The 24254-nt window shown below is 43.0% G+C and overlaps 1 protein-coding gene across 1 annotated transcript in view; it reads right to left on the bottom strand.

Annotated features, from left to right (window-relative positions):
* The window catches only part of LOC137880989 (A disintegrin and metalloproteinase with thrombospondin motifs 20), a 76988-nt gene extending 60743 nt beyond the window's left edge, over nucleotides 1-16245 (bottom strand). Inside the window, 4 exon segments of the mRNA XM_068722644.1 lie at nucleotides 1576-1829; nucleotides 11649-11817; nucleotides 15428-15789; nucleotides 15966-16245. Of these exon segments, the coding sequence (XP_068578745.1) occupies nucleotides 1576-1829; nucleotides 11649-11817; nucleotides 15428-15789; nucleotides 15966-16245 (1065 nt within the window).
* Between the last annotated feature and the right edge of the window lie 8009 nt (nucleotides 16246-24254).

The raw sequence follows: 24254 nt of genomic DNA, 5'->3' as shown, positions 1-24254 counted from the left end.
ACTGTGTATATATATATATAATGTTATTTAGGCACTCAGTCAGCTTGACCAAAACCTTAAAACCTCACTTAAATGGAACACAATGGATCAAACTTGGTTTTGCTCTAGTTAAACTGTGGATAACAAAATTGACTGAGAGATTTTGAAAGAAGAAAAGAAAAAAAGTTGTGTTTGTGTGTGTGTCCGCACCACTGGTCTGCAGACACGAGCATAGCAGAATTAATGTTTTGACTTCGAACCTGGCACTAAAAACTGGGCTGACACATTTAACACGGACTGTACCCTCAAGAACTTACTCAACACACCACTGACAATCATTACTCCGTTGTATGTTAATGAGTGTTTTGAACGGTCTGTCATACTGGCGTGAGACACACAGCGGAAGGTACACACAGTTCAGTGCAATTGATAACGTATCCTGCTTTGACACTACTACTCTAATATATGCAGATACAGTCAATCGCAGTGTTACTGACTTGATTACCAGGCAGCTCTCCCAGTCAGATATGGGGCTCATAAAGAGGTCAAGGTGCTGAGTCAGGATTTTACCAATTAACTGGGCCACTTTCGTTGAAGCAGCAGCATGCTAGGGTCGCATCAGGGTTTACGACCAAAATGTCAAACAGTAACATGTGAGGCTAGAAAAACACAGAGCTGGGCTGGGGCATTTAGCTTCATATTTTTTCACTAAATTTTAAAAGAAAACACGTCTTGCCTCTATTATGCCATAAAGATGTTTTGGGTTTAATTTGCCCCAGGTTTTGAGGTGTCAGTTTCTGAGATTTCGGCCACCACCCCCAATACAATGAAAGACTTTTGGTGCTCAAGGAATAAAAAATAAATACAAAAATCACTGTTTTCACTGTTCGTAAGGCCTATTTCCTGAGAACGTAGGTCCACTGCAGACTGTTTACAATGGGATCTATTATCGAGAGCAACAGGATCTTTTTTTAAATGTTTCCAACTGTGTGAACCAAATTATTTTCCCCTCCATTGTATTTAGCCTCTGTTGAGTTTCAAATTTTGTTGCCAGCAAATCTTTCGAATTGAGTTCAACTTTGGTACACTTTGAAACATGAATTTATGGTGACAGACTAGCATTAGCATGGGAACTCTCTCATGTTACATTCATTAGCATGTTTCTGGTGTGTTAGCAGTTAGCTGGCCAGTTAACCAACTAGCCTGCAACTAGTCACTATGTCACCGAGCTCTAAGCATCACCTATTTCACAAAGACGCAAGGATGAATTTTGCTGTGCCACTTTCTGTTGCGATCAGGTCTTTAAGACGGGGGGAGGCCTCAGAAAACCTGGACAGATACTGCAAAACATCTGCACAGCTAAATACCAATGCAGGTAGATACAATACATGTTTGTTTTTTGTAATTTGGGTAATCAACAGACCACTCAAAATGATGAACTGTATGCACATTAATTTGTGTAAGAATGACACAGTAGTGTGCATGTATACACCTACAATGATAACACATCCCCAAACTCATACCAATCATCTACAATCCTAAACATTAAAAAGAATTCAACATTGAGACGAAAAATGATTTTTTGTTTTTACTTACTACTGACATGATTGTTAGGATGTAGTGCTCTAGGTTGCGTCCATGGTGACGCACCATTTTGGCATCCGCTGTCACCATCAGCTCGACGTAGCGAGGGTAGGAGAGGAAGCGCTTGCGTCTGCGTGGGGCTTGGGGGGGCGTGCTGGTGGAGTTGTTGTCGTAAATGTGTTGCTCGTCTATGGTGGCTCTGAGAGAGTCCAGCTCCTCTCCCATACTCCATCGGCTCTCAAAAGCAACCGGCCTCTTGGAGTTCTCTGTTTCAAGAAAGAAAAATGCTGAGTGATGACGTGGAGAGGAACATAGTCACTGGATTTAAAATAATGGTAATATAGGTGAACTGGACTATCAAAGAGTCAAATTCTTCCACACTGGACACCCACTGCTTTGTGTTATGAAGGCATTTCAGGAGAGAGCATGGTACATCTACAGTTAAAAGCCGAGGGTTTTAGCTTAGCTGAATTCCAATGACATAACAGAAGCACGCTGGACTTCTATGGCAAAAAAGAAACCCGCCATAAATGAAATTATTGCAGTGCTCGGGAAAACAGTTGTACCAAGAGACACGAGGTCAGCGGTGAGCTTTAAGAATACGGGTTTTCAGGTCAGGCAATATGCACGCCCCCTGCCTGAGCGTAAGCCTCACAAAAAAGAAAATCCCATGACGACATTTTACCGACTCACACAAGGACTAGCCGAATTATCCCACCTCTCTGTGCACGGAAACATTACCATCTGAAAATGAAGTGAAATGTGGACAACCATGATAAAAGTTAACATCAAATACAGTATATACAATGCCACATTGAAACAATTCCCTTCATTGGCTCGCGGTGAACACTTTCAACACCAGCCTCATATGAGAAAAGAAAAGAAACGTCAGAGATATACTGTGGTACTGGCGTTCTCTCAGCTGTGTTGAGCTGGCCAGGAGCGATGGATTCCTTCACCGTGACAGAGTGAAGTTGAAAGAGGGAGACAGAGGCAGAGACACAGAACGCGTTAAGAGCGTTTTTCATTGAGACAAAACTGCAAGGGTTAAGGTGGAAGCCGATGTAATTACACATCCACATATGTGTTTCCTAAGACTGTAGCCTTTTGAAAGAGTTTGGAAGAGCCACAAGTAGAGCAGGGGAACAAGAGAGGGGATTTCTGGTCTCCACGCAGGCAAGCTCCAAATTGCTAAAAATAAAAAGGTAATTTTGTTTGGGACAAATAGATGCAGCATATTCTGTTACTGACCAGCAAATCAGCCCATGCTGAAAAAGTCTGTAAAGGATCTTACTCAAGGAAAATCTCTTCAACATCATCAGTGAAGTTCATGACTCTGCATATTCTGAACATCAAAATGTTTCAACTGCAATCAATAATTTATTAGTATTGGAAGGATTTCAATTGCAATTTTGTGTTGAACCAGGCCATCTGAGGACTAAGTGTTTGCACACAGGCTATCGTGCTGTCCAGATTTGCAGCAACACATTGCCATATGTGATGAGGTGTGGAAAAAGACTGCTTGCAGCATTTGCTGGGTACAAGAAGGATTTAAGCAGCTACCCGACAACGTGATGGATAAATGTAGCAGGAGTGAATAGTAAATCATGCAAAAAGACAGACACGACAGCTGTAACGGCACAATCTAAGAGTTTTTTGCCAAGTTCCGCCTATTCCTAATTGCAAAAATGGGGGGCACATTTTTCACATCCATTATTATCCACGTATTTAAACTTATATTTATGTGGCACAAATGCGCTCAACATGTCAACAGTCATAGCATTCTGCAGTGTTTTTTGTTGCTTTTATGAAAACATGCAAATTTATGGGAATGAACAATTTTGAGAAATGAATGAAACATAAAATGACATTTAGTCTCAGTAATTTTATGACTGTCAGTGTTTACGAGCCAAGCATAGTTTGGAGTCCGTCATCCTAAACAGCCTCCTCAACTTTCGATAACCCGGTTATGGTGAAGAGTTCCATTGTCTTCCGTATACTCAATCTTTCCAGACAGTCACACAGAGAGAGATTGTGTACAACTGTTAGGTCTGAGCGCGCCGAGATTATTCAAGTGATGCCCCCAGCGGGCACGCGAGGCGGAGCGTGACTCCCTGGCACAAAGGCACACAGCTCTTGCTGCCGTGAGGCCCAGCCCCACGCCAGTGCCAGCATCCAAGTCAGCGCCAAGGCTCAGTCAGTGCACACAGCCCGGGCAGCTGGGCCAGGACAGAGCTTTGTATTTTCCAGGAAAAATCTCTCCGAGGCCAAACCCACTACACTAAACCCCTTAAACAGACTCATCACTGCAGACAGTCTGACATCAAAGGGATTATCAAAGCACAGAAGAGCATCTACATCAACAGAAATTGGTGTTAAGTCTCAGAGCAAGCGAGTGTGAGATGAAAAAAAAGAGAGGAAGAAGAAGAGGAGGAAAAAATATGGTCCCTGTTATAATAGCCTTTGAATCAGTGCAGATTAGCCACACACAACCTTTCCCAAATCGCCTTAGGTTCAAATCCCCCTCTCACTAGGTAGTGAGCTGCTACTTACACCATGAGAAGACAGGGGTGACTGCCCTGACCTGCCGGACACAGAGAGACGTGACATCTCCCTCAGGGCATTGGGCATCAAATCAGCATCACTAACACATCCGCATCTCTGTATTTTACATGTTGGTAATTGATTACCAAACATCAAAATGTGAGATGTTCAATTTATTTTTACACCAGCAAAAGTCTCCCAACCGCGAGCTTATGAAACCGAGCTCCAGCGGTTCTTTATAACAGAGAACAATAAAAGGAGCCGAGTGTAAGCATTTATAAATGTTGTAATTTAATAGGCTCCATATGCACATCGCTGAAAAAGACCAACATCACACTCACTTTTCTGCTCCAACGCCTACTTGACTTGTAAACTTTCAAAGCTCTTTTTACGACTGTGCCAAAAGACAATCAAACACAATGCGTATCATAAACAATGTTTATCTATTCACTCAATAACATGTTTAATTGCACCGCAGGTAACCCACACATTAGGACTGAGCAGTTTCATACATATTTCAAGACTCAGTGCTTACATATGTTAACACGTATATACTTTCATTCATTAACATTTCATTAAGTATGGAAGCATTTTGATGCTTGAATTTGCACTGTTCTGTTTGAGCCCATTCATGTCCATCCAGTCTGTCCTAAAGGATCTCATTGAGATTTCAATCTAGATCAAAGAGTTGCTCTTTGACTCTCCTTCAGCTCTCTGTCAAAAGTATCAATGCCAAGAACCCAACAATGGGGAACACACATTTCATTGTTGAACTAATTAACATTCTTTTACAATGGCCCGCTGGGAGTTAAAGCGCGCTTTTCCCCGGGTGCCAATTAAATGGACAGTATACCTTACATTGAGTATAGGTACTGCCCTGGTTCTATACGAGGTCATACACTCTGGTTACTGACAGTACAACTCAAGGGGGGAAACATGTTGAAACTCCTGTAGACAGAGGCACAATTAAGTGCAATTCTGTGGCGAGACGAAGAGAAGCAAAGGCAGCTAATTGTTGTTGCTGAAGAAGGCTTTTAAAGTGAAGTGGCATGGCTTTTGACCTCATTGGGAGACGGTGGGCTGTGTACACTAACGGTGCTCTCAGAGTTCAGTTGTTATTTTCAGTTCAGAGACATGCTGAAGACAGCACGGTTGTGAGCTGAAGAATGTGTTTGGAGTAGCAGACCTCCTCTGAGGAGACAAAACACTACTTATGGATGAGGAATCCTAATGATGGGCAGGGGCCTGGAGTGTTTTCATTTGGCAGACTCAAACTGAGAGTTTCTGACTCTCGGATTTAACAGATTGTAGATTACATGACTGATGGATGGCTAAGAGACCAACATCCACCAACATCCAGCCTCCTCAAAGACTGCCGTTTTAATAATAGTGCAAAAATGGGTCTGCATCAAACACAAAAAGCCATCGCAACAAACATACAAACAGGGCTGAAGCGTTCCTTTCTAGATGGGAGGTAAGTGAATGCAATTTTTTAAAAGGACACTAAATGTGAGCACTTGACTGCCGACGTGATTTTAGGCTATTTTGAAAACAGAGCTCCTCATTTCTAGTCATTATTTATTGCAAAAGGAATCCGCTTTGGGATGAGTTCATGGTTTATAGTGTAAAGTTATGTTGAGAGGCTTTCGAAAACCACAGCACCATAAAACCAACAATTAACATAGCACCTGACTTTGGCGTCTAACGAGAACACAAAGAGGGGCACTTAAAGAATAATTATTTTCTTAGGTTTGGCCGTCATTCATGTCAGTAATAATAGCATTGCACTCATCGACTCCTGGGAACAGCATCGCTCAGTCAGACAAATGAACTTTGTAGTAGCGATGTCGCCGCGCTACCAGATCTCAGAAATTACGTAGGTGAGTATGTTATCATAGAAGGGATGGACATAACTGTGAAAATAAACCCAGAGTTGAATTACCAGCAAACCAGAATCCATACAAGAAGAACTTACAAATGCCACAATTGTGAATACAGTTTCAAAGAAAAGTATTTACCCAAAAACTATTCAATACCCGGAGACAAAAAGTTCTGCCTTGACAAAAACAAAGCATGTCTGCAGTTTTGAGTGCTTTCTGGCTTCTCAGATGATAAACAGCAAGAGCCACAGGCGATGACACTGATGTTTCACTGGCCAGCTCCAGGCGCTGCCTCTCCCCAGTCCACCTCAGTGGGAAACTGTCGCTCATCTGTCACCCCCTCTCACCTCTGAACATCACCCATGCCACCATGCAGTCAGTCACTGTCACTCAAGTTGTTCTTGCCATCCCAATCAGCCCCCATCTGTTAAGAATGGCCAGACAGTAGACAGTGGCAGAAAATAGCCCCAGCTGGAATCTGTCACGGGAACTCCCGAGACAACACAACGCATTGGGTTCAATGGGGTTGAGGCCTCAGGGCCGGCAGACACATGGCAGCTATTAAAGTTATAGACTGTCTGTAGTTGCCCAGCCCTGTCCAGAGTACTTGTTCTCTTAAAATATGATGCCAATGAGTGCAATGGGCCATATTATTAGCTCTGTCATGATGCAGTGTGATGAAATCTGAGGCAACGATGGGACAAAGCATCATGCCTGATGAGAAAACTTGCACATTGCTCAAAACTAACACACATGTCAGCACATTTTTCAACTCATTTGACAACTAGGACTAACATTATCAACTTGGCGTTCCAAAACATACTCTCTGTCCATTCAAAAGGACAATCAAAAGACAGCAGAAATTCAGATTTTTTTCTTTTCTATGTAGGTCACAAGAAAAGCAGTGGGTGAGAAAGCTACTTTAGAGACGCAGGTGTAAAAGAAGAAAAGCAGGCAGTGGGAGTTGAGGAAAAGGCTGGGGCCTCTGCCAAGCTCTGTAGCAAAACCGGCCGGCACATTTAGCGCCGGCCAGGAGTGCTCAAACACATGAAGAAAGAAGCTCCTTTCTCCATCCCTCTGGACTGCTTTGCTCCCAATACTCAGCGGGACTCTTCGTCCACTGACACACAAGCAAACCACATCTATGGATGCACACAATCAGGCAAAAACAAACTCTTTTTTTCATGGCAACAATAGGTACTTCCTGGAATGGGGGAGGTTCAGTCTGTCCGGGGGGCATGGGGGCACAAAGCAAGCCTAAGCCTTTTGGAGCCATCTGACATTCAGAAGCTCAGCACCATCTAAAGCCAGTCCCCTGAAGGTGAGAGAGGTTGTCCGAATGATCTGCAGCCGTCCATCACTCCCTGACCGGCCACCTTCCCTGACCCCTGTCAAGAGCCGGAGCTAAGAGGAAAACAAAGAGCTTAACGCATACATAGTTGCAAGTGAGGCCCAGCAACTTGCAAACCACGCACCTCTAGGAGGGGAAAAACTCAAGGTCACGTCCACCCGTCCAGTGAGTGACTCCAAACAAAGAGGGAAGTGAGGTCACAACCAACAAGTGCTTCCATTCACATACATGAAAGCGCAAAGGGGGAGCGGGCAGCGATTCAAGTCGGCTAGTTCAAAACCCCAGGCGGGGGAGGGCATTTTCCATGCAAATGAACCCATTGACCAAAAACCTGATGCTAGCATTTGAACTACCATGTATACACAGTGGGCACCAAGGGGGGAATCCTATACAATGATTGTGTTGAGGGTCAGGGGGGCACAGATGCCATGCGTGCCAAGTATTGCCGCATCAAAGCCAAATCGCGTCGCTGTCCCAGCTGCCCTCAGTCAGCCATCAAGAAATCGGGTGAAGCGCTAGGGAGCCAACACTGGAACACTGGTGTTTGGGTTTACGGCTGGCAGCGTTTGCTGTCAAGCTGTCTGTATTCAATTCACTATCTCTAATTCAGACAAAATATGACACCCCACGACTTTAGACACGCAGCCAGCGACTGTGAGAAAGAGATACCTCCTTTTCATGCCTGTCTTCACATGGATTTTAAGAGGGCAAAGGGAAGAAACGGAGCGGGAAGAATCTGCCCCTATCTGTAGCCACCCTCATCCCCGTGGCTATCTATGTCGAAGGACGACGCAGGGATTCACATGCAAGCTCGGAGACAGATACCCCGTAGAATGTGTCACTAAAGGTCGGAGCGGTGTTGTGATTTGAGCCCAGTAAGCTTCTTCCCCGGGGGGCTTTTAAAAGCCAGAATCAGGCACAACAAGGCACTCTGTGACTTTAAAAACATTAATCACCCACTCGACAGCTATCTACACTAGAGATATTCTAAACACCAGGGAAGCCACCCAGGTTGGCTGACACAGACAAAAGACTGATACAGTTGCTAGAAATGTCAGTCAGTGAGATCAAACTAAATGCTCAAGTTGTTCGGGTGCTTTGATTTTCCCTCACATGTTACGTTTCTTTGGAAACTCTGCATTTAAATCATATATTAAACTCACATCCATTTGACTGCACATAAGAATGAATGAACACACGCAGTGGGGAAAAGCAGCTGAAGACAGGTATATAGTCATAGTCATAGTCATGACTGCTGAAATAACAAAACCTAATTTTCCTTCAAGGTAACACTTTAAAAGCTCTTATCATTGCACTTCTGTTCCTGACACTTCACAGGTAGTGACGGCACATGTACGAAAAAGTCAAGTATTTGTACGTGTCAGAGATGACAAGCGCAGAGTTAACAAAACAAAAGTTCCTCGTCTTTAAATTCATGTGGAAACATAGCCTTCCTCTCCTTTCAACGCGAGGTGTGAAGGGACTGTACAAACTCTGGAAAGTTGCCTCAATAGATACAGAAGTCCCGTTTATTGTCCTGGCACTGTCTGTGGAGCATTAAGACAGAAGTATGACCCATCAGGAGGGAAAAGCTTATCTCACCAGAGGTATCTTGCTGGTGATATACATTCTGTTTCCTGGAGGGCTGCTTGATAAAACACAAGCTTGTTTCATCTTTGTCGTGTTCAAAAAGATGTTTTTCTTTTGCATAGAGAAAGGCGGATGAAGAATGATAATCAACACAGTGAATAAATGGGCAAAACAATGTCTATACAGAGGGAAAACGCTGCCTGGCTTGCAGATTAGCAGGTATTGTTGGCCATTCAGCACTTCCATCTGTTTGGATCAACTGTGATAGTTAGCATGTTTCAGGAATAGAAGGCCCATAAAGCTTCAAACCTCTTCAAAGTCCCAAACCTGCCAAACCCGTCAGCACTCAACCTCCAAGCGCCAATTTTGATTTAAGGCAAGAGTCCTCTTCACGGGAACATAAAGTGGATAAAGAAAGAGAGAAAGAGGGAGGGCCATAAGATGACTGACCCTGACAAAGAGTGCTTTTATAGCTCCTCAAAAAGAGGAGATACTGGGAAAGGAATCCGCCCCCCCACTAACACCACAAGTCCTGTAGTCTATCATCTACACGATGAGATAAATCTGACTTTCTTTTTGTTTCTTAACTTGCTATAAATCCATTGCTTTGGATGGTTATAGTAAAGACAGAAATGCACTACACTGAAATAAAAACATGTTGTAGACAAACGCATCTTCTTTGTTAACCCCTGAGTTCCCAGTTTATCAGGTAAAGCTAAGTCAAATGCAGCCCCACAACAGATCACACCTTTTAGAAGGATGTCATGTTTGTCTGAGAGGTGTGGATTCAGCTCTGTGGTCATTTTGTATGCTGATGTTTAAATGTATTGCATTCTTATGAAAAGTAAGCTATTTTTGGTTTTTTTGGAGGTAGACAAAATGTTAGAAGCACCTTGTTGTAGCTCCACTAATAGCTGGCAACACTGGTTCATATTCACCTGTAAAAAAAGTACATTTGATGGGTAACATTCTCCATAATCAACCATTTATATGCAGTTAGATTTTCACCGTGATCCAATAATTAAAAAAATTCTGTTTTAAAGGCGCAGTTAAAAAAATGCTGCTGCTTAGAGCTCTCCCTTCTAACAAGGATTCTACTTGTTGGTACGGTGTTTCTCTAAACTTCTTTCTCTCTCAGCAATTGGGCTGTGGTTGGGAGCCCCATACTTAGACACTGATTTAGTCTGACGCATAAATAACCTAAGGAACAGGAAAAAAACGTACAGACATGGTGTAGATTGGAGACAAGAGAAAGGAAGAGCTACAGAGAGAAGACCATTGCCCACAGAGCTGAATGCGTGCTACATGTTATCTCAAACACATTTAACATTAACACATTTTAAAATCCAAAGCCAAGAGGCAAATTTCCAAATCCAAGACCAGGAGCATCCACTACGAGTGCTTTGCAAGCAGAACAACACGTGCCAAGCCAGTGTTTACATCCAACCGGCTAGTAGCAGCGTGTACTGCACTCCTTCCCATAAAAAGACAGGACAGGCCTGTTAGTCTTGGCTTAGTGTGGCCTTCAAAGAGCACATTTATCACCGCATCTGGAGAGGGGCCTATCTGATAAAGCTGAGGAGCCGCAGCCTGGGACACCTCACAGTCCTCCCCTGGCCCTACTGGATCTTTTAATCCTGCTGCTTATGTTTACCTGCAGGCCTTTGATCAAGCCCTACAGGTGTCTCGTCTATGTACGCATCGTCCTCCCTACTATGTCCAGCTGTGCACTGAATACCCTTTCCCCAAGGAGTATACTGGTTTATAGTTGAGGTTATGTGTTGAAAAGTCAGGATGTATCTAGTTTACGAATAAGTAGACGTAGAAGGAGAACTGGCTCAGACATAGACTAACTGAATGGTGCGTATGGATTTTCTTGGGACATTCAGTCAGGATCATTCACCCCGCCTTCACTCTCGGTTCTTAAGGGAGAGTATATTTAAAAGTGCCTCAGAGTGGGGGCTGAGAGACCCTCCACATTTCTCAGTCTCTGTTTACCACACACAGACTGAGAGAGTGAAAGGGCAAAGCATAATAAGGAGGTATTGACCTCGCCCATCAGGTCAGTCCAAGTTCTTTAAACCGCCGCCACACACAATAGCCACCACCATGCGACAATGGCGGGGTTCAGACAACAAGCAAATCAAGTGGGCTGCACATAAAAGATTTATTGCATCACGCCACAAAGGCCGCCCATGGAGCTCCCTGCGAGGAGGACTCTAAGGCCTTCCATCGCGGTGAACTCCACTCGGTCACCCTGCTTTCTCTAGAGGGCCTCTCCACCACCCAAAGGCCTCAGACATAAAAATTCAAATGAAATTGGGGGAACTTTTCAAGCAGCCTCCCATGCGGAAAACCTGTTCCAGTTCTTTTCATCGCAACTGCAACCTGAAATGTAATTATTCCTTCCCTCTGAGCTGCTGCCACAGGCCTGGGATTGAATGCTCCGGCAGAACGTGAGCAGAAACACCGGGCAGCGTTGGAGCGCATTTTGCTTAATTAAGTTTTCAATAACGCTCCTTAATCAAAGCTGAAACCTTTTGGGTATCCCGCAAGCCAAAGATCGTGACTGGGTATAATTTCCTTTTTTAGGACCGTGTTTATTGCAATGGCTCAGAAAGTGAATGCAGGTCATCAGAAGGTACAGTAAGTGTTTGTGGGTGAAAGTCAGACAGACAGTGGTTACAGGCAGTATAGTTAGGCAGTCTGTAGTCTGTTACCTGAGGCAGCACAGGGCTCTGTGTTGTTGTCAGTATGCGAGATGTTCCTCTTCCTCTCGTGCCGATAGACAAGATGAGGTTTGTTGTGCTCTTCGTCATATTCCTCCCCCGCAGCGTTTAAAAGAGGCTCCAAGAAGTATTCGCCATGTTGTGTCGTAAATGTTCCAATCTAGAGCAAAAAAAAAAAAGGGATGTCATTGACGGCTTTGGTATGAAGCATGCGCTTGCATATGTGCATACTGCACTGCACGTGGGCAGGTCTCATTTACGCATAAGGGCATAGTTTCATTCAAAGAGGTTGCGGTTTAATTGCAGTCCTTCTGTGTAGCCCTTGGGGTACAAGTGTGCACATTATTTCCAATGCTCATTTTTTCCCTGACGGATGCACACGGAAAGAACATGCTGACTCACAAAAGGTCAGAGAATAACAGCTCAGTATCGGTCATTGTTAAAATTGGAACCATGAGAACAACCAATCGTGCGACATTCAAAACCTTTTAGACGTTTATCGATACATAAGTAAGTCATCGTGATTCAGTAAACCATTTCACACCTTCATGCGCGGGCTATTAAGAGAGCTTGTTCTGACTGAGAAAATGCATTTCCCCTCACGACCTGACACCGGGACGAGTGACATCGTCATACATGGACAGAGCTGCTGACAGAGGAATGCTAATATTGATTTGGCAGCTCAGTCCATCACAAAGCTTCTTTGCTCACTCCGCCATGAGGCACAATGGTGTTTGTATGGTAATTTCATGCGCACACTTAAACAGGATATTGGACACTGGAATGTTATCTTTAAGGCAGCATTATTCCATAACCACCCCCATGAGTGATGGACGTCTGACAATGGAAAACGAATCGGATATGGAAAACATGTACAAACTGTATGTGTACCTTTCCGCACCGCCTTTCAAAGGGTGAAGGATTAGCAGGCTTGCACGTATGCAATGTACTTCCTCAAAAGCGCTACAGGCCTTGACTGCGACATGTGTTCAGTGCTGCAGTGTAATAAGCTTGTGAAAACAAGACACAGGATAGGAACAACCACACTCAGAGCCTCAATGTTCCTTACGTACTCCAACTTTCCTGCAATATTATTATTCCTTCAGTTCTGACAGGCCAGTGTGGATGAATTAAACTGCTTCTGCAATGCAGAATCCAGTTAGGGTGTGTGTATTTTGCACAAAAAATGTAGATACTTTGTCATTAAATGATGCAGAATTACAAACCAACATTTGCAGCGCTCTAAATGTAATGAGTGATTCAAACAGTGTAACAACTGGAAGATGTTTAGCAGTATCTTGTAAATCACTCTCTATGGCGAGTTAACTTTAATTAGACGATTATGGTTGAGCCCCTCTAAAGTTCTCATGTGGTGTTAATGGAAGGCTGAACAGACAAATGCTCTGTTTAGTCAATGGAGGGGGCAGAGTTTCAGGGTTTCCCAGCATTAGCTCAGCAGCAAATCTGGCAAAAAAAGTTTGGACAGACACAATGGTTGCTGTTCAGTAGCGGGTGCTGAACTGGACCTTACAGCTGAGGGACTCCTATTTGAAGCGGGGTCACCACCATGACATGGATGAAATGGTGTTGGCACACATCTGTTTTTAACAAATCCCACGAAAACACTTTCAAACACAGTGGGTGCTGACTCACCCAAAAGGGGCGTACAGTAGCAGTCAATCTCTTCAGTTAAACAGGACATAAAGGTGTCATGGGCCTGATCTTTACACAGAGGTGCATCGCTTGGTGCCGGAATGAAGATGGGCTCATTTCTCAGGACAGGCTGACTCACCACACACTTCTATTATGTGAGTGAACTGAGAGGGTGAGCTCCTTCAGGGGCATTTCCCACGGTGTGAGCAGTCCTTAAATTCTTCACAACCTTCATTGGCAGTTGTCTCCTCTTCACAGCATTTCTCCCCTTTTTTTCTGGCCATCACAGCTCACTTTGAAAAGGCCAAAAGCCCCTCAACCCCGCCTCCCCTCCCCGATTCTCCCCTGGGGACGGCTTTGAGCAACTCTCAACAAAAGGGGAACCTGCTTTTTCTAGAATGACCCCTTTGTTTTAGGGCTTAATTATTCCTTAATGACCTCAACCCAACAAAATGTGCACGGCCATCAAGCCCCAGTGATCAGATACGGACTCATTTATGACCCTATAGCCTCTGGTGCCGTCTCCATTGTCCTGTCATTCTCAATGAGTGATGATGCGGATAAGCAACAAAGATTGCTTGAAAAAGGATGCAAACATGTTTGGATAAGCGAGTCATACATCAAAGTTGGGCAGAGGGGCAATTAAAGGCTTATTACCCTGATAATTCCAGCATACCTCATGCCTTAAATTGTTATATAAACATGAACAAACACTTAATGTGGTTTGGTGGTGGTCTGTGTTCTCCAAAGCTACACTGAATGGGAGTCAACCCCCGCTAGCATGGATCACAAAAAAACTTGTATTTATTATGCCAAGTCTTAACAGGAGTACAATCACCGAATGCATTGTGAATGTACTAGATCAACATGCTATCCTGGTACTGTACACAGTGCAACCATCTAAAATAAGGATTATGTCACTGATAGGGGGGTGTGGCGGGGAGGGAGACTACAAGGCTATGGTGCTCCTGGCTGTGTTGCTGAGTCCAGCCAAACACCCCCCAACCACACAGAGTCCACGCCAGGATCCGGCTGACGCGACTGAGGTCAACCCCCTGCCCCTGGACCAGTAACCTTATGTGACCCGTGAAGTCATCTCCTTCAACACTTCTCAGATTCTCTCACACAGGAGTCCGCAAACTAAATGACTTCAGGATCCTCAAATGGTATAGTGGGGCTGTAAACTCATTATTACCCAATAACTCTATTACAGCCCCATAAGATCTAAAAGATATCTGATAAAGGGCAATTAAAAAAGCAAACAGTTGCTTTCGGCTGATTTATAATGTCTGCAGCTTGGGGCCGCAACTGATCAGATGTTTCCCATCAATCAATCAATCAATCAATCAATTAGCTTGTGTTATCAGACTAACAGTCTCTAATACAAAGGTATTCAACTTAGAGGGATTTAAAACTAAAAAAAGCACCAAGTCGGCACATTTGAAAAGCCGGAACCAGCATATGTTTGGCGTTTGAGATGGAAATATCCATCGATCAACTAATCAATTAACTGACCATTAGTTTTAGCATGTCTGCTGTTATTACTGTTTGTTTAGTTTGTTTAAGGTTTAGATGTTTATTGTAGCAGCAAAGAAGTGGTTGACAAAGTAAAAGCACAGCCATGACACCAAATAGCTATTTGGTGCTCATAAGTAGATTCAATTCAAATTCTACTGCCCCATGTATGTCAGTCAAAGAGCAGCAACCACAGCTCGAGCTGATCAGGGTTTTTTTTTAGTGTGTTATGCTCAAGGGCACTTCAGTAGAGTGGAGTCTTGTTGTCACGTCACCCCCAGTCTCTAACATCACAACAACACCACCCTGATGCCCAGACAGCACTGAGCCCTACAGCAGCATCTCCCCACAGGCAATGAGATGCAGAGCTGCGCGCTCTCCTCAGCGGTGCCATTTGTCCAGTAACACTTGCTCTTGTTACACTCCCACACACACACACACACACACACACACACACACACACACACACACACACACACACACACACACACACACACACACACACACTTCACTTTTGCTGCGGGTTATGGGTTATGGGGGGGCATGCATGGATGTCAGCATCGAAATAAAAACTTTCAAGCATGTGAAAAGTGAATACTCACAAGGCCAGTGCACAGGCTGAAGACGGCAGGGTACTCGCTCTTGGCGTTGACTTGTCCGCGGAAGAAGCAGTGGCGCATATCACCCTGGTCATGGAAGTGGGAGTCCGTGGCGTTGCTCTGTTCCGCTCCCAAGTGTGTCACTGTGTACGAGGGGGCCATGAAGCCGGATTCTGCGGTCAGATTGAGGTGAAAGCGGTCCCCGAACGCGTCAATCCTGTAGTGAACCCGTAAACCCGACAGGTCGTCATTTAAACTTCTCCGTCTCCTTCTGTAGTGCAATTTATGGGGGAACGACTCTCCGAAGTCATTGACGCGGAGCGGGGTGATGATTTCATACGATGACAGCTGCTTGATTAAGCTTTCTGCAAAAAAAAAAAAAAAAAGAAGAGAGAAAGTAGAGGCATCAATATAACGCACGCTGCCAAGCCCACCCCCAAACGTTTGCACCATGCACCATTCCCAATCACCACAGATTACTCTTGAAACATCTTCAACATTAGAACTTCACCGCACTCCTAAAATCACAGCAGAACACTACCTTGTTTCGGATGCAATCGGTGTTGCAAAGTGTCCCGGACGAGCGCTGACAGATGACACATTAGTCCAACCAGCCAGATTGCAAACTGCATGATTTCCTCCGCGAAGGAACCCCTGGCTGTCGTCTCCAAGGCAAGTACCCTCTGTCTCTCCCGAGCGGCTTCCCCTCTCCCTCTCCTTTTCCCCCGGCTTGTCAGCAACAGGTCGCGGGATCCGCGGAGGCTCTCTGCAGCGCAAGTCTTGCAAAGTGCACTGGCCTCATCGCATAGCTAAACATGCATCCACTGCCCACTGTAAACGCGAACTATTTATGACACATTCATCCCCCCCCCCCCCTGACGGTAAAACAAATTGCAGCCTAATGTAAAAATGCAGTCTACACTGCAAGGAGGGATCAGTGCCAAGTACGCTTTCCCTTAGCCATCCCTTGAACACCCCGTGCACCCTAAGCACTCTCAAACCGCGAAGCAACGCCCCTACAGGCTGCCGAGCCAATGGTGAGTGCGCCTCGACCACCACACATGAGGCAGGCTCGAGTGCTGCAGTGTTGGAAAAAGCTTGGAAATAAAATGTACCAGTCAACATCTTGAATTTGGGGTTTTAGGTTTGTCCTGTTTTAAATGTTTTAAGTCTGACATACTGATATCAGCAACAATCTAGTATTAGTCATGCTATAATAGACTGCATGTAATAACACCTTTATTTTCTGTTTTCTTGAGCTTTTGTTGAAACTGCCAGAGAAGTATTTATTCACGCTGATGATTATTTTGTCCATGGGCAGGACAGAAATGTGTCCACCCAGTAGGTGGACAAATACAAATACATACAAACACCCTTCAGATCAGCATACGGGCCGAGTCACTGTGTTATCGTTGGCACCGTTTGTGTATCAAGAGGGGTAGACTCTTAATGTAATGAGCTTCATGAAGGAAAGACTAACTTGAGGGCTGATGAATTGAATTGCACAAGTGAACCTATTGAACTGTTGAGCAGCGTCTTACATCCTTATCTCTAGTGGTATGATAGTCTCAAGTGTAATTGTACCATATGCATAATGTCGCTGCAGCATTATCCCCAGTGCAAGTCTGTGACAGCGTTAACAGTGTTAATATAATGCGTACTGACCGGAGTCAATTCAACCGATTGTGTTTTGAGTTTTAACTGTGTTGTACATGAATATATTGTTTTGTCTACTATGAATGTATCCACAGTGGTATGTAGTTATAACTCGTGGGAGCATTATGAGCCATTCTTCACTGTCATCTATTGGAGGAAGCTAGACTTCCTTGGCCACGATGTGGTCAGCTTCTCGTTAATCATTTGGGCACGTAAAGTCTTCCGCAAAGTTGATGGACGTGTGAAAGGGGTCTTGTTTTTCACGTCCTTTGAAGACTAATGTCACAGCATTGTGAGTGATTAGACTCGGTGGGCTCACCGGAAACACTTTTGGATCCCGTAAGCTCTTTCTTTGACACAAAACATCTAGTCTCCTAGTCATGGCTATTACTTTTTAAAAGTCTCTCTCTCTCTCTCTCTCTCTCTCTCTCTCTCTCTCTCTCTCTCTCTCTCTCTCTCTCTCTCTCTCTCTCTCTCTCTGAACTTAGTGCTGTCATGGACACATTTCAGCTAAAATCACAGTGTGCTCAGTGCTTGCCAAAACACTGGTTTGCCACATCAATTTTATTGCGTCTTTGCTGAATATCAGCTATGACCCTGTCATCACTGCACACATGCTGGAGTTGCAGCTAAAATACATAAAACAGACTCTAAAATAAAACAAATTTATGTTTTGCTTCTTTTAATATTGTACCATTTTATCACGTGGGTTAATTCTTATGTAGAGAATTTCCTCATCGCGATTGATCCAGGTTTCTATCTAAATGTGTCAACATCTGCTATAATGAATCCTTAATAAGTGAGCTTGCGCTGACAGACATCTGGAAACAGTTCAAACTTGCTTATAAAACAACAAGATTTGCACGTTTCACTTTCTTCTAGTCTAAAATGTTCATAAAAGAATGGACAGTCAAATGCTCAGTGTTGAAGCTGCATCTGGATTTCAGAGATAAAGTTATTCATCTCTCCACTGTAACTCCTCTGATGCCTCCCTGATGTGTTATTCATTCGGTCTCCAAGCCTCCTGTGAGGCTATTCATTCCACTAAACCGTCACTGTTCTTTCATCATCAAGAGCAAAGTGAGAGAATGTGCAAAAAATATTGAATTTGACAAACATAAACCAGTTGAGACTAAAAGGCAGCAATAATATGTATATAGCATATATAATAAATATTTCGAGGGACAGAAAAGTGTCACATCTTTTTTTTTTATGATGATGATCTCAAATACATGTTTTTAACATTTAATGAAAAAGGGTTATTGGAGCCAAAGAACTCTGAAAAGCTTATAGTAAAAATAATGATAAGCCCCAGATGTGCAGCTTTCTCAGACTGTAACAACCACTGCAGGGAGGTTACCTATTGGATCTTGTACTGCATGGCACACAGGTGCCAAGGCCTCTAGCTACTTTTAATTCATTTCACCCAGCCAGCCACTAACTGGCTTTTATCACCTACGGCACATTTTAAAGTTAGCCATATGACTGCCCTCGATTGCTGATTTAGGGTTAGTGTAGCTACCCGCATACTCATTAATTCTCCACAGATGCCAAAGTTAATGGATAAAACATCCCCAATTTCTGCCAGATGTACAGTCGGGTGTCTGCGAATGAGTCAGTCTCTGTTTCAGGCCGTTTCACATCGTGGAATCCTCGAATTTGGAGTGTGCTCTCACTGCATTGAGTCCAATCATATGGATTAAAGAGATATGTCCAGGTGAGGGTTGGTGAAAGGACGACTAATTATTAATGCTCTTTCCTAGTGAAGCAAGCAATTGATGTATAACGACAATAAGATTTTAAGTGGCATTATGGCGATGATGCTAACACTTCTTATCCTGCTTCGTCATGTCTTGATGCCTATTACTCCTGGGTGCACTTTGTTTTTTAGACTGACAACTGGATAAAGCAGAGAGTGTACTTGTACTTGAACTCCCGCTGTGTGGCATGTGAAAGATGTGGCCATGGGTTTGTCTCCTTATGGGAGCAATCAATTGTGGTAAACCACCACACATCAATAGAAATCATGTATCAAGTATGGAACATTTTATTTTATGGCTTTTGATGGTTATGTTGCCGACCACAAAACATTTAATGACATTTCAAGCCTTATCCTTCATTAATACTTTATTTCCATTACGCACAATGGCTCATTTCTTTGGCAGTAATCTTGCGTTTTCTAATTGTATGCAGTTTGTACAATAGAGCAGTTATTTTTTTTCTTAATTTCCCCTCTAGCATTCGTTGTAAGATCTTTTTGTACTTCAGTTACTTAATTTTGACACTGATTTATGCCATAATTGCAATACAGTGCTGTTACCCCCATTTTTGCTATCAATGAATCTACTTTACAATTTAAATTTAGGGAGATACATCAGAAGATTAACTTGACAAAGGATTAAAATAGGTGGCTGACCCATATGAACACAGCTGAAACTTAACATAACGTCATTACACCAACTAATATCACATTACATTGAATCAACACGAGGAAATTCAACACCAGAGGTTCCTGCCAGATATGTTTAGAGCTCTCCAAGAATCACTGTACAAAGCGCCGCTCAGTTATTCCTACTGTACACTCTAACTGAAGGCAGCAGTGTGAGCTCTTCTACTGACATGTCAGGTGATTTATCATCTAGGCTATGACCCCCCCCCCCCCCCCCCCCCCCCCCGCCCTTCTACTTTACCCAAAACTTGAGCAAAGCGCAGGCCTGAGAGCACAAACAGCTCCAGAGCCACTCTCCTCTCATGGTTCGCTGGGTTTGAACTCCCCAGTCATAACAGCGATCTATACCTCCTGATACACACCAGGGCCTTGCCTCTACCAGCCACTCCTTGCACCTCGGCTTTCTTTGCTGCTTATCCGCATGTGTAAGAGGTCACCTCTGCAGAGATTGTAACATGAACACAGAGAACGATTCCTCACAGGAGGGTAACCAAAAACTGCACTACATCACAGCACAGCGCTGTAGTCATGTTTGACAACAAGTTCATCCTGACAATGGACAGAGCTCCGGGAAATACTCGACAGCGTTACATAGTAGGTGTTGTATTGGAATAAGACACATGCTTGTATTAAAATCTTCCTGTTGTTTTATAATCTGCATGGTGCAATGACTTTGAATCTGAGGATAAATGAAAAAAAATCAGTGGGGTGTGTAAAGCAGGTTACTGTGTCACTGAAGGAGTTACCATAACATACTGGCCAACCCCCCCCCCCCCCTCCCTCTTTCTATACTATCTCAGCTCCCACCCTCCCCCTTCTCTGACCGTTCAGGTGGTTCTCATGGTGCAGTGATCAAGGAGCTCGGCCACCTGAGACTTGTGTTGGCTTGCACCGCAGATTAAGGTCCCCCCCCCCTAAATAGGCTTCCGCCCCCCGTTGCCGCAACGAGGCTTCATAAGCCGCTGAATTCCTAGTGCCCTTTAAACACAGTGGTCTGTCAACCTCTTTCCTGCTCCCATTGAGTGAGGCATTGTCTGTTTTAACCCTGCAGACAGCTGTAAAACAATGTCAAAGCAGCACTCTCTCACCACTATGCTGAGTACTGTCTCATTGATGAATCATCATATTATGGCAAAACAACAAAAAGGGCTGACAGAAAACAAAAAAAGTTTCCAGAAACAAAACAATGAGGCTATTAATTTGACTTCGTGTGTAAAGACAGTTGTGTAAATAAATGATGAGGTCTTGCTGCTGTCGCGAATACAGAGCTTGTATTTTGACATCCTCTTTTCATGGCAGGGTTAGTGTTTATTATTGTAATGCTGAGGTCATTACATCACAAGCAAACGCCTGCTGAGTGACCTAAGTAGGAAGGCTTGTACAAGACAATTATCAGTTACACTTTACTATAAAGGAAAAATAATTACTAAGAGAATTACTAAAGGAAGAATTACTAAAGGAAGAAGTGAGGAACAAACTGAGAACGCCATGTAAATGAAAGCATCGCCAAGTTCCCAAACAATATATTTATGTATAATATTATTTATCTATTTCTATGTCTCTTGATCTTCATACACAGGTTTGACATTTTAAGGTTTTTTAAAGTTGTTGTGGCTAACGGGCCTGCAAATTGTTGCTCATTTACACACCCAGCTTTTTCTGTCACCAACTTATGGGAAATACATCTGGGTCTTTCGCTTGCCAGATGTTCTGCCATGTTCACCAGCTAGTTGATCATTTTTCTGTATAGAAAGTCTAATATTCACTCTCCTTTTAGCTCTGTTTTGGTCTCCACCAATCCTTGTCTCTTTAGCTGCGGAATACTCCACTATGTTCACTAGCTAGTTGCTAACTTTGTCTTTTTGCTGATTGGTGATGAGCAGTGTACAGATGCTTTACAGCAGTTCATATGTTGAAAACAGCTGCCTGTTGCTGGCAAAAACCATGATAATTATATGCACATAGCCACAAAGCCACAAAATGGGAAGTAATTGTGAGGGAACGAAGAAATTAAGGATTTAATTGCTTAAGACTATTATGCAACACTTTACCACACTTGTGCCACATAGCAGCTGTATCAGAGTTAATCAGGCAGGACTCATATCGCATATTCTGAAATCTAGAAACAAATTACATAGTGATTTATTAACACAATGTCTTGGAGAAGTTTGTTCTTAATCATCTATATGTTGTCCCGTATTAAGAGTTACTCAGGAACTACTTGCTAGGGATTCATTAGTTATCAGTTTGTTCACGTTGTAGGTACTCAACATTTTGTGTACCATATCATTAAGGCTTACCCGGTCATTATTGTTTATATCGGTTATGTTTTTTCTACCATTTGAAAATAGTCTCTCAACCACAACCATCCTCCCTTTTGCTCTCTGTTCTGTGTGTTTTTCCAGGCCAGATTTGCACCATATGTGAGTCCTACCCGTCAAGAAATAGGTTTAAGTTTGGTAGCAATTGCCTGAATTCAAATATAAATGCACCGCTACACTCCCTCATCTGTGTGAACTCTCAGCTGATGGGAAAGATGTTTATTGTCAAGCTACCAGTAACTTACTGTCAACAATTATCCAGCAGTTGCTGTATTTCATACCATGGTAAAATTCTGTAAAATATACATATATATATATATATATATATATATATATATATATATATATATATATATATATATATATATATATATATATATATATATAACAGTTGAGAATACAGTAATATTAGTGTCAAAACAGCACACATCTTTTGTAGGTATACAAAGGTGAGAGGGAAAAGTGGGGCTTGGTCCGCAAGTGTGTGTGTGTGTGTGTGTGTGTTTGGGTTAGAGGGAAAGGTGTGGAAAAAAAAAAGTCTGGTGTCATGAATACTAAATTCAATGTGTCACATGAATGTATCAATTCTAAAAAGCGAAGTGAGATCATGTTTTAAATTGACTTTAAAAAGATCACCAGGAAGAAGTGGGGGGAGGTGTCATAAACAATAATAAGACATCACACTTGATGATCTACACAGAAGTAATGTGAGCGTTTCACAGACAGGATGTACCCACCGTGACCACACTCACGACACAACGCCTGCTACACAAGTCTCATGACTTCTCTCTGAGCGATTAGGTTTCACAGAGAAATGTATTCCCTTTCTGCAACCGTGCATCCATCCCCACGATAGAAATAGTGAGTGCTGATTTCTTCTGACATTTTTTTCTCACGTTCCTCACCAGCAAGTGTTTTCAGCATGGAATTCCTAACTCAAAACAGTTGATGGAAGCAGACATATAGAACCATGTACATCAAATCAATCAGCTTTTCCGTTGGATTTGTCCCGTTGACAAGAGGAAACATTTTGATGTCAAACGGCAGAACTTCCGGCCACCTGATACATTAAACGCCACACAATCACCTGCGTGGCAAAATGCTGACCATTTCACTTTGCAGGGCTCTGCATTTTCCCGTGTCACATACATAGTGGACTAATCTGGCAGTGATAAGTGGCACAGGCCATGCCAGAGACAGCTGCCTAGTATTTGGGATATTAACAGCTGTGTGCTTTAAGCGGGCAAGTGACTCATGTGATTTGATGACAGTCCAGTAGGGGGTCCTTGGATCTTTCTACGGGTCCACTTATAGTTTAGTATACGATTCTGGAGATGGAGCCATGCGTGTGAGGTCATAGGTAAACGAAGACCCTGGTGTGAGCTCTTTTTTTCCCGTTTGCTTTATAAAACATATTATTTATGGCCAGTGTTGGTCTTTACTGGATAACACGTCACTTTTTATTTCTATACATGCCGAATACGGATGTGTCGTGACAATGTTGATGATGTGATGTCAAGAGGCAGTTTTGACAGAGCAGTGTTGAGTAACAAAAGGTAATGAAATGAGAAATGTACTTTTACATTTCATTAGTATTGTGTGTGTTTTGTGTTAATAGCCTCTTTAACAGTTCTAGAAACTTGAATGCATTTGTTAACATTATAGGCTATTGTAAATTTGAATACAATCAATGCAGATTTTATTTGTATTGTGATGGATTACACAACTCAAGAAAAAACAAAAGTGCTCCGTTGGTTTTCATGAATTGTAGAAATGAATGGAAATCCATGGGCTGCCTGGAATAAACACACAAAAAACACACATAAAAAAAATAATCTAAAATGATAAAATGATTTGCTGTCTTTCTCAATATTTGTGTCTGTACAAGAATAGAGCAAGAGCCAGAAGGTGATTAGCCTAGCTTAGCATAATAACTGGAAGCAGGGGGAAAAAGCTAGCCTGGCTCTGTCACTAATTAATACATTGTAACGTGTTTGTTTCATCTGTACTCAGCGGCAGATTTAAGAGAGTGACTCTGTGTAACCATTTCTTGATGAACAGGATATCCATCCATTCAGAACTTCTGTGCGGTCACTTTGCCCAGCTGCTGTAGCCAATGAAAAAGTTACAGCACATAACTGCCTTAAATCAAAAAATGATGTTCGCAAATTACTGTTTGTGGATGGATTAAACCAATGAGATACAGCATGTTAATTAGTGAGTAAGTGTTTGTTTTAGCGAGTAAAGCTTGCCATTTCTCCTTGTACCTCTAATACACACAAACATGAGCGGTATTGATATTCTCTTCTAACTCTTTGAAAGACAGCAAATACAGTAACAGTGTTTCCCAAAATATAGCTTCTTCTTGCCTAACCCTTCTCTTTATCCCTCCGCTTCTTTTGTC

The sequence above is a fragment of the Cebidichthys violaceus genome, unplaced genomic scaffold (assembly GCF_023349555.1).
Source record: "Cebidichthys violaceus isolate CVI_PGR_0920_01 unplaced genomic scaffold, fCebVio1.0.p SCAF_3, whole genome shotgun sequence".
NCBI lineage: Eukaryota > Metazoa > Chordata > Actinopteri > Perciformes > Stichaeidae > Cebidichthys > Cebidichthys violaceus.
This window is presented reverse-complemented; position numbering and strand designations above follow the sequence as displayed.